The sequence below is a fragment of the Gavialis gangeticus genome, unplaced genomic scaffold, assembly GCF_001723915.1.
Source record: "Gavialis gangeticus isolate Ggan-Ray unplaced genomic scaffold, GavGan_comp1, whole genome shotgun sequence".
In the NCBI taxonomy this organism is placed as follows: Eukaryota; Metazoa; Chordata; order Crocodylia; family Gavialidae; genus Gavialis; species Gavialis gangeticus.
Genome location: NW_017729017.1, coordinates 11,710,025 through 11,721,170, shown reverse-complemented (window position 1 = coordinate 11,721,170; position 11,146 = coordinate 11,710,025). Strand labels below are relative to the sequence as shown.

The 11,146-nt window shown below is 45.7% G+C and overlaps 1 protein-coding gene across 1 annotated transcript in view; it reads left to right on the top strand.

Moving 5' to 3' along the window:
* ZNF341 (zinc finger protein 341) overlaps window positions 1-10,178 on the top strand; it is an 85,268-nt gene extending 75,090 nt beyond the window's left edge. Inside the window, exons 12-16 of the mRNA XM_019513103.1 lie at window positions 2,144-2,240; window positions 4,095-4,227; window positions 5,355-5,466; window positions 6,848-6,918; window positions 8,126-10,178. Coding sequence (XP_019368648.1) covers window positions 2,144-2,240; window positions 4,095-4,227; window positions 5,355-5,466; window positions 6,848-6,918; window positions 8,126-8,640 — 928 coding nt within the window. The 3' untranslated portion in view covers window positions 8,641-10,178. The remainder of the gene's footprint in view (window positions 1-2,143; window positions 2,241-4,094; window positions 4,228-5,354; window positions 5,467-6,847; window positions 6,919-8,125) is intronic.
* Window positions 10,179-11,146: the final 968 nt, after the last annotated feature.

Here is an 11,146-nt window from a genome sequence, read left to right as displayed (position 1 = left end):
AGTCCCTGTTCCCCCGAGCGCCGCAAGGAGTGACCAGGAACAACGGTCACAAGCTGGCGGAGGGAAGGTTTAAGTTGGACATCAGGAGGCGCTACTTCATGGTCAGGGCGGCTAGGGTCTGGAACCAGCTTCCAAGTGAGGTGGTGCAGGCTCCCACCCTGGGGGTTTTTAAGAGGAGGTTGGATGACCACCTTATTGGGGTCGTTTGACCCCAGTGCTCTTCCTGCCATGGCAGGGGGTCGGACTAGATGATCTGCTCAGGTCCCTTCCGACCCTAGAAACTATGAAACTATGAAACTATGCAGCCATGTGAACAGTACAAGCCCCTGCCCCATCCCCATCAATATGAGCTTTCTTCCACTGCTGCCACTGAGCAGGCAAGGTTCCCCCCTTTGTTGCTACTGCATGAGCAGTGTGATCTTTCCCTGCTGACACTGCTGCATGCCCAAACTTCCTGCACTGCTGGCTAGATAGAGTGCTGGGCCACTTCCATGCTGCTCTGCTTCAAAGACTCTGGCCACCATGACAGAAGCAGGAGCCTACATGCCACACATTAACCCCCTTATAGACTGGATAGTAAAGGAAGCAATTGGGCCTGTGATTGTGTTTGCTGACATAATTTTGGGTGTACACATTATGTAGCTGAGTGTTTTTTCACCTGGCTGTTACAGGCAAATGTTTCAGGAGCAAAATACAAGCCTTAGGTCTGGGTGTTGCAGGTGAAAATGTGACCTCTTGGAGTTCTCTCTATTCACTTACGGAGAATGTGCTGGCTAACTGCATGAATACAGTGCTTCAAATAGGCACACAATTGGAAGTTATTTAGGTACCAGGTACGGGAGCTATGTCCATGGTTATTCCCCAGCAATCTCACTTTCTCTCTTTGCAAACTACAGTTCGCTCGGTCAACTTGGAAAAATCCATATGTGGGTGGAGGGGAAGTGCGACTTCTATGACTTACTCTATGTTTTGTAAACTTCTGCGAAAGAGCACTTAAAGTGTTGCAGAAATGCTTGTAGAAATATTTACGTAGACTGTGCATGGATCTACTGGAATGCACTTGGAGCTGTTTGTAGATTATGCAGGGTTATAACAAGCAACTGCCGTTTCTTAGATACCCATGTCATTTCTTGTAATGCTGAGGAGTTGGGGTTCATCTTGCATTATTGGAGATGACAGATTGTCTGGGAGGGCTCAGCTCTGTCTGGTATATTTGATTTTTCCCTCTTGGTTCATCAGAATGGAGAAGAAGGTTTTTAAGTAAATAAATCGTTACTAAAGGCTTGTCTAAATGGGGAGATGGTCTGAAAGAACTATAATGGAATGGTTCTTCCATACTAGCTCCCTGTATGGGCACTCAGAGTGCCAAATAAGTGTGTCCACACAAGGAGTTTTGAGTAGATACTGCACTTTGGAGGTACATCTTAACAGATTTGGTTGTTGCTTTGGGACCAGCTCAAGTGTGAGTGGAAATCAGAACTTGTGAATTAATGGAGGTGGGAGCACAGGTGGGGAAAGAGGTTACTTGATTCCAGATATTCTGAATGTTGTTACTGTTTTTAACAAAACATCCTGGATTATAATACAAACTGAAGGTAAATGCCAAATAACTGTCTAGGGCAGGGGTTGGCAACCTATGGCCTGTGGGCCTGATCTGGCCTACAAAAGTTTGATCTGCCCCGTGGTAGTGATCAACAGCTGGGGTGGACCAGCAGCATGCAGGAGCATTCTGTAACGGGGAATTGGTGGCATGTGGAAGTGGGGTACTAACATGGAGGCCTCCCAGAGAGTATGCCCTGCAAAACTGCAGCTGCCACTTTTCTCATCAATTAATCCACTGTTGTCCATTGCCACTGGCACCCATGTCACTTGGTGATAGTAGTGAGCAGTGGCAGCAATTGCAGTAGGGGGACATGAGAGTTCCCACCAGATTTGGAAAACACTGGCCCAGGGTGACATTTGGTGGCACGCAGAAGCAGGAGGATGGTAAAGGAAGTGGCCAGTTGCAAGCAGAGTCCCACCTTGGAGCTAAACCACTTTGCTTCAGCCTTCCCTTTTTTAAAGGTTGCCGACCCCTGGTCTAAGGTGTGGTGTGCCCATCCTGACCAGTCCTTACTTGCATGCTCTCTCCTTTCTGATTCAGATGTGTCAAGTGTGTAAATAAATACTCCACCCCAGAAGCCCTGGAGCACCATCTGCAGACAGCAACGCACAACTTTCCCTGTCCTCACTGCCAGAAGGTGGGTGGGTGCCATTGGCCTGAGATGACCATAAAGATGTTTGAGTTTCTGAGGGAAGTGAGAGAATCTCCAATGCCCTTCCTTCTCCCATCCTACCTCAATATGGACTGGCCAGTCCTCTAGGAAGTTTTGAGAGAGAGGAGAACATGCCTTGGGCCTCTGGCTCCCTGGTTTCTCTCAAGCAGAGTATGTTCCTTCTCACAGTGCTGGCTTTTCTGCTGTGCCCCAATTGCTGATCATTGGTCAAATGCAGAAAGTCCATAAGAAAACTTTTCTGCCCTCTCCTCCACCCCACATTGTACTGAATTCCAGTGCTGCAAAAGGCACTGGAAAGTGCTCAGCATTTTACAAAATCAAGCTCTTTTATTGTATTGCAGCATTAAGCATCAAAATCAAGCTCTTTTTATTGTATTGCAGCATTAAGCATCAGCCTTGTTCTTCTTCCCTCCCAAAATCACTGAGGCCAAAATAAGTAAGGCCAGTTTCAGGCAACTTATGTTATTTCCTATCCCCTTGGCTTCTCCCTTGCTGTGCCTTTGAGGTTGTTCCTTTGCTGAGCTATTATGTGGATGCTACCTACAAAGTAGATGGGTTGTGGTTGACAAGGCTGGGGTTCCCTCAGGAGCCCCTGCATTGCTTTACCATCTGTTTTGCCTAGGTAAACTCTTTGTGTCTCCTTTCCCTGTTGCTGTCTTTTGGATGAATGCCACATGTCCATGGAAAGGGCAAACCTGTCCTACCAGTATGTCTGGCACTGGACTGCTCCTCTGGGTAGCCTGTGTCTGGGAACAGTCTGATCTGTGCCCCAGGGGGCTAAGAGGCAGAACTGTGGGGTTTTAATTCTATTCCTTTTTTTTGTTGTTGCAAATCCAGACTAAAATTTGGACACTTCCTTATAGCAAAGGAAGTAAAAATCCTGTAGTGGGGGCAGGAACAATGTCAGAGGAGTGACCAGTTTGTACTGAGGTAGCTCAGGAAGGGGAAACACATCTGCCATGGTTAGTAATCCGTCTTTTTTTTATGTGTTGTCTCCCTCCACACCAACCCCCAAGAGACAGCTGTCCTCTTTGTAAGGATTTTGGACACTTCAGAGTTAGCTTTAGAACTGCCGTTCTGCATGTCTTCACATAAGGCTCTCAGTGTGATTTCCCCCATTGATTTTGTGGGATAGTGATGGCAGCATTGGACTTTCACTGCTAGAAGGTTATTTAGGTGGGCTGGGCAGCTACTGTCCCCTATAGGAGTTATTAAGCTGCTTCTTTCTGGAAGGAGTATAGTGCAGTGGTTAGAGCTGAGCACTAGGAATCAGGACTTCTGGATTCTGTGGTCAGCTGTATTGGAGATTTGCAGTGTTACTTTCTGCAGATAATTTCATTTCTCTAGTTTTCTGTAGTGGTCTCTAGTTTTCTCATTTGTAAAATATACAGTCGATGATGTTGGTAATGCCAAACGCTTTGATGTATAAATACTTTGGAAACCTGTGATGGAAGATGATTGGGAAGTGTGCAGTATTATGGAGACTGCAGCTGGTCACATTTCTAGCTTCTGGAAGTGGGTGGACAAGGTTTTTCTAGGGAGAGGTTGCTTCTCAAATTCCATTTTGTTACATGGCATTTTTTCAAGGGTCAAGCTTGTGCTGCTTTAGGACCTGAAGCTGGCTTTAAGCTGCATATGTATTTTCTTCATAGAGAACTCTGCAGGCCTCCATGACACTTCCCTTTTGAGTAGACAGGGTTGGTTTGGTTTTCATGGCAGTAAAATCTCCACCCTTGTACATGCATGCTTGCTGACAGGGACAGTTTCACTCTTTGGTGGGGAGCAGGTGCTTAGCCTTTTCCTTTTCTTTATTCCCAGGTGTTCCCTTGTGAGAGGTACCTACGACGGCACCTTCCCACGCATGGAGGAGGTGGCAAGTTCAAGTGCCAGATCTGTAAGAAATTTTTCCGCCGGGAGCACTACCTCAAGCTACACGCCCACATTCACTCGGGTATGTGCTTCCTTGCCTCTCCTCCACCTTGCCAGGCCTCTCCCCACTGGGGCTCCTTCAAGGGGCAGAGATGTCTGAGGTGTGAGTTATATTTAGTGATGCATTCACTACCCCCACCTGTTTCCTGTAGCAACTCTGTCTTAGTCTAACCCAGATAGGTACCATATTATGTGACCTTTGGTTCTGTTTGCTTTTTAAAGTAATAAATCAGGCTGATGATCTCATTGCTATCACTGGCTGGGCAATGAAATTACAGTGTAGGGCCAGCCTGCTCACATCCAAGGCTTGTAGAAGTGAAGGAGGTGGAGGAGTACTCAGTGGGAATTATATCTGTCTGCCCTTTGGCAAGAGAGAGTATTGCTGACAAATGGAACACTGAAGGGTAGAAGCAAAGTGACAGCATAGAAGCCGGAAGGGCAAGTCCTGTTAGTAGTTGTGATTTGGATCTTTATGTCCTACTTGAGAATAGGAACACCCCCAAACGTGTTCCACTGATTGAGTTTGAGTGTCTCTTTAGGGAACACTAGTACTTGAAGAAGTGCTTGAAATGTGGGAAGCTGTAGATAATTTCCATTATCTCTGTTCTTATTGGGTTGGAAGTTGTGAGGCTTCTCTCTTTCCTCTTGCTCACTGACACAGCATAGAGAACCAGCAATACAGGCAGGTTGGAGAAGTTGCATTGTCTTCAGATGCGCCCTTTTAGAAAGAATTTGGGGTTCTTGTGCAGTCTCCCTTACCTCCTTTCCCTAACCTGAGTTTTATGGGTCTATCACCTTCCTCACAACAATCTTCCAGGATCTCATTGTAGCCACACCTGAGTGTAGGCTATAGACAGTGTCTTGCAAGCCCCCATACTTGAGCCTAGGCATACCTATATATACAGTGGATCAAGAAATTAATTGTGGTACACGATTAACCTACTGTTAGATACTGGGCCAGATAGGGCTAAGGGAAAAGTCTTTCCACAACATGGCCATGGCTGCTTTCATGCACTAGGAAAATCAAGTAAGGAGTAAAGCAGATACTAAGGCTTCTGTCCAGGTGGAGGAATTACAAAATTATTAGAACAGTGGTAAGCCCTTGGTTCCAGTGCAGCTTGTATCTCCCTGTCTTTGTTTCCTCTACAGGTGAAAAGCCCTTCAAGTGCTCAGTATGTGATGCAGCCTTCAATCGGAAAGATAAACTGAAGCGACATATGCTTATCCATGAGCCTTTCAAGAAGTATAAATGTCCCTTCTCGTATGTATCAAATGGTCTCCAGCAGTCAGGGGCAGAGCTGGTTTCATTTGTTGCTGAAAGTGTATGAAGTTTGGGGAAGGCAGGCCTCCCTGGGGCTGTGCTATGGGAAGGCTGCCATGGGATTCTAAGAGCACCTCAAATCATGGGGTCCCAAAGAGGGAATTGGGCACTAGGAACTCCTAAGTTCTAGTCCCAGTTCATCTCCCCATAAAGTGGGTTTGGAAAAGTCACTGTCTCTGACCTTAATTTCTCCCTGTGTAAAATGTGGCTGATAGTTCTTACCTGCTCATGACATTTATTTGGTTCTTACCTGTTTGGCATTTTTGAAAGTAAACAGTGCTAAGTATTATCATCACTGGGTTGCCTGAACAATTGTACACCCTGTCTGCTGTCTACCAAAAAGCAGTATTGTGTTACATGTGAGGCACTTGTGAAAGTTCCTTAGTAGAGCTTCAGAATGTCTCTAAGTATTAGACTAACACAGCATCTCCAAGTCAGGGACATGCTATGTTGGCAGGCAGAGTGGGAAAGCTGTCTCATGGTCCCATGTCCCCTGTATGAAAAGAGGGCTTGAGTGATGATGTACATGCATTCTGACTCCTGTCACCAGTGCTATATTCATTTAATGCTTGTCCTGTTTACATCTTTAAATAATGTAATTGTTGCATGGAAAAAAAGAACATGAAGCTTTGTAATAATTCTTCCCGGTAGGACAGTTCTCCCTGAGGTAGAAGCGGCTGGCTCTAAAAATATGGAATGGACATCTCTTACTGCTTGGGCTGGAAAAATCCTCTCCCATGAAAAGTAACTGAAAAGATGTTAGGTATCATGACAGGAGTTTATGAACACAGAAACTTTCTGTCTCTTAGTTCATATGGAGCAAGATGGCAGTAGGGCCTTGGCAATGTACCAGAGTGCTAGGCCCAGGGTTCTCTGACATTCTAGCACCTGTGGGTAAACTCTGCAGACAAGAAAATGCCTCTAACTCAGTTGTAGGTTTACCTGAATAGTCTAGGATGACTTTTCTTCTGTCCTGGTCAGCTTTCAACTACCTTTGATAATATCATGCCTCCAGCAAGGAGGACAAGCCTGCAATACAGAATTTGGAATATGCTAATGATGTACTCTGAAGGAAAAGGGGGATGTATGACTTTCTGATGGAAACCAAATATATACACCTTGCGGCACAGGTATTTTTGCCATAGGCAGGAGACTTGCAATTTTGGATTTCCTGTCATAATACCCAGTGATTACTCTTAGAGAGAACCTCTGTGCTGCTGAGGACAGTAACTTGTATCTGAGAGCTAACATATATGCTTTTTTCTGTCATCACCACTCCCCATTCAATTCATGCTGGCTACTGGGATTTTTGTTGTTACAGAAGTCACACGGGATGTAATAAAGAGTTCAACAGGCCAGACAAGCTGAAAGCTCATATACTCTCCCATTCAGGTAAGTGGGACTGTAGCATTCCCCTTGGTTGCCAGAAGCTGTGAATGAATATACTGCTGGAATCCATTCCAAGTGCTTAGAGAGTCTATTACAGAGAAGTATAATGATTAATTTCCCAGTTTAATTTTGCTTATCAAAGTGGTGAAAGGCGTTAGACCTAGCGAGTGGATTACTATCCCTCTTTTTAGAAGTGATGTAATATTAATCCTTCCCCTTTCAGCATTGTTGCTAGATGACACTTCTCTACACTGTATTTAGTGCGTGGAATCAGTGTCATAAAATAATCCATAGAGGAAGACGACAAATTCAGATTTTCAGAGCAAATTGCTCTGAAATCGCATCTTGTTAAGTTCCTAGACAATGCAAGGTCAGTGCTTCCCTATAATGTGCTCTTCAGGCTTTATTCCACTATCATTTGAGTGACAGTTTCTTTTGTTTCCCTGAAAACTTTTCCCACAGCCTAAGACCAGGAGTTTCCCACATAGTAAACCTAAATGTCTGAATGTCACTCACTTGCTCTCCAAAAATCCCCAGCTCAAAATTTCTGTCTCCCTTGCTGCAGGCCGATCTGAGTGAGCCCTCCTTCAGCTTGCTGCTGTGTCCGAAGTTCAGGCACATTTCTGAGGTGATTTAAATGATAAGCAGTGTGGCAAGGCTGGGGTATAAGGACTCTGAAGCAGTGCCAGGATATTTTGTGTGCTCTCTGGCATGTTAATATACAGAATGTTCTATCCACTCCAAACCCAAAAAGGCCTCCCTTTCAAAAGCATATCTTTTGGTATTTGGCTCAGTTTCTGTTGGAATTTCATATCTAGCTCACCACAACTAGAAACCATTTTTTCTGTGCATTGCACTTTTTGTCCAACAAATGACAAAACTAGAGTGCTGTCCTTCCCCTGGCTCCAACTCAGTGGCATGAGGCTTGGGGAATTTGGGGGAGGGATGGCAGTATTAATTGTCACTGCTCTCCTGCCACCAAATTTCCTGACCCACAGGGAGCTCTGCAAGCTGGATGCCATGGCTCTGTGGCCAGATTTGGCCCATGGGCTGGGGACTGAGCACTCTTGTGCCAAGCTATAGACAAAACCCAGTGGTGCATGAAGGAACAGACTCAGCTAGAGAGCCCTGCTGAAGTGTGATTAGTGAGACTGTTCACCGCTTAAGTAGGCCTTTTAACTAAGCTCTTGCCCTATTATGCCTTGCTTAGGGATGAAGATTCACAAGTGCCAGTACTGTAACAAGTCCTTCAGCCGGCGGGCTCACATGGTGGAACATCAGCGCTCACACACTGGCAACTACAAGTACCGCTGCCCCACCTGCAACAAGGGCTTCACACGCCAGAAGTACATGAAGGACCACAAGTGCCGTCTGAGCTCGCCCAAGGACAAAGAGCTGCAGCTCAGGAAGCCCCAAAAGAAGCGGGCAACTCGTGGGCGGAAGATGGGCCTTCCTTTTCCCAACCAGCTAGCCCTGGCAGAGCTGAAGGACAATGGACAGGCAGAGAGCCCCCGGGAGGGTGGCCCCAACAAAGACCAGTTTCAGGAGTCAGATGCAGTCCTGTCCATTGTGGTTGGTGGGTCAGCAGCTGCAGATTCAGACCTGGTTGCCCCTGGGCAGCCCAGCAGCATTACATCCAATCTTGCCCTGGCAGAGCTACAGACTGGCATGGAGGGTCCGTGCACCATGCTGGCTGTCCCTGTTTACATTCAGACTACTGAGTGATAACACTGTGCCCTTTGTGTGGTCAGGGGTGAATTAGATGAGGTTCCTGCTTTCTTCACCCAAGAAATCCTGCTGGAGAAGACAGATGAATGGGGCTGAAGTTTCCAAGTCAGTGATATGGGAACCAGAACTCTTAGGGATGGGAGTGGGTAGCAGAGTGAATGGCCTTCATCACCACCCACTCTTCCTTTATGCAGGAAAATAATTCCTTGGGTGACATCAATAGCTACCAGGCACAGAGGAGAATAGGTACATTTTCTTGGCTATGTTCAACACTTGTCAATGCAGGGTAAGAAGAACCAGGAATCTTGAAAGGTGGTGGGAAGAACAATAGAGGTCATTGCAATGAACTCTAAATGCTTCCATGGGCAGAGGACTTTGCAAATCATAGGCTGTCCTTTCATGGTTTTATTTTAAAAGCTGTATTGCCCAGTACTAGGGTGTTCTTTTCAGGTGCAAACAGATGATCCTTCCTACTGGAATCAAGTTCATACCTTTGGGACCATTGCTCAGAAACATTCAGAGTAGATTCCTCTCATTTATCTATATCAGCACAAAGCCCACAATGTCTGTACTATGTATAAACAAATGGGGCCTGATATGCATTGCTCCCCCTGATGTCAGGGAGTGGGGAGCCAGCTGTGCATTGTGTCCTGGGTTTTGTCTCTGAACTGCATGTATGTGTATGTTCTTCTCTTCTGTTTGAAGTTCTTCCATGGCAACTTTTTATCCAAGGACCTCAAAGTGCCTTTGACACAAATGAATTTCTCTTCACAACAGCTAAATATTATCCCCACTGAACAGCTGGGGAAGCAGACACCTAAATGGCATGTGAACTGTCACAGAAAGTCTGTAATAGAGCCAGGAGCTGAATCCACATTTCCTAACATTGAATCCACTAGCCTAAACACTGCACTATACACCTTAATACTTTCCATGCATAATAGCTGTAATAATAGTCAGTTTGACCAAAATCCTAAATCAGCTCCAAGCCATTGGCCACTGGTTGGAAGTTCAGTCTGCCACTAACAAACTATCTACCAATGTATACATTAGGTACGAGAGTCCTTTTGGGCTGATGTTTGTACCTTCAGTCCAGCCTGAGTTCTTTGGCTGCCCAAGCAGCTGATCTCCTGATCTATTGCTAGAGGAGTCCTAATTTGGCAAATGTATTTTTCTTTATGTCTTATCCCTTCCAAAATACAAGGTGACATGGATGATCCTAGAAATCTTGCTGTTATGCCCTCTAAGTGAGGATGAAATGTTGGAAGATCCCCTGATCTAGTTGACTGTGACCCTGTTTGTATCCAGCACCCATCATAATGAAGATACCTAAGCAACAAACTCCCAGTCCTGAATAATCTAAACTGGAATTAGAAAAAGAAGAAGAATGTGGTGTAGGAGATAATCCTGTCTTGGCCCTTGGGCCTGGGCAAGGTGGGAGGCAAGAGGTTTTTCCCAGTTCTCTGATACAAATTTCCCTTCCTTGTGATCAGGATCCTGCCTGTGGCAGGTAATAAAACATTGTTGATTGCTATGTTTTGCATTGTTTCCTTGGAGCTGATTTGATGCAGCATTAATGGGGGCAGAATGGCTACAGCAGAAGGTTACAAACCTCTCTAGTCAGTGCTCTGTGTACCCAGGTTAGAGACCATATGCTTAGTTGCCTGCTCCATTTCCTTGCAGTAGTAGAACCCTTTCCTCAGAGGGCACGAGAGTTTCTCCCCCTTCCTTATAATTTCTATGATTTGCATTGGTAAGCATGAAAAGGACTTCCCCTTCTATCCTTCCCGTCTTAGAGAAGTTTAGTGCAGGTAGATGTAAAAATATGAATGAATGGATATGAAGCATCATTTAATGCTGGGGAGAGGGGCCATATTGAGTTCCCTGGGACAGAGGCAGGCAGCATGCAGGCTACTAACCAGCGGAGCTGCTTCTGAAGGCAAGTTCAATCTCCCACTCAAACTTCAGCCTCCCTGCTCATTCTGACAATATGCTTATTTGCCACAGGCAGGGCCCAATCCTTAGGAAGAGACATTTGAATTGCAACAGCAAAAACCCCTTCACTTGCCATCTCATCCATCTTCACATTCCTCTCTGCTCTTTCAAATCCCGAGTCAGATTATTCAGAGGCTGGAGCTTCCTTGGATATCTCCTCTGTGGTGGTGTTTGGATACAGAGTCAAGTTTCACTGAACTGGCAGAATATTGGCAAACAAGTCTTGGCTTAATTTGTGCTGCAGTGTGCTGAAGGACAGGGAATGTTGCATTTCCAATCATTCCTGACTTACTTTGGTCACAGTGAGCCTGAGGTGTTGCAGGATTCTCATGGTGGGAATGTCTGGTGTTGAGAAAACTGTCTAGCAGTGGGGTCAGTTCCCTGACTTTGTCCCTGCCTGGTCTGACACACAGGAAGCGTTTGTGAAAATTTTTGAAGGAATGGAGTGGTTTCTGGCAAATGGAACAACAAGAGCAACGCTGGCTAGCTGACAACAAACATCCAGTTC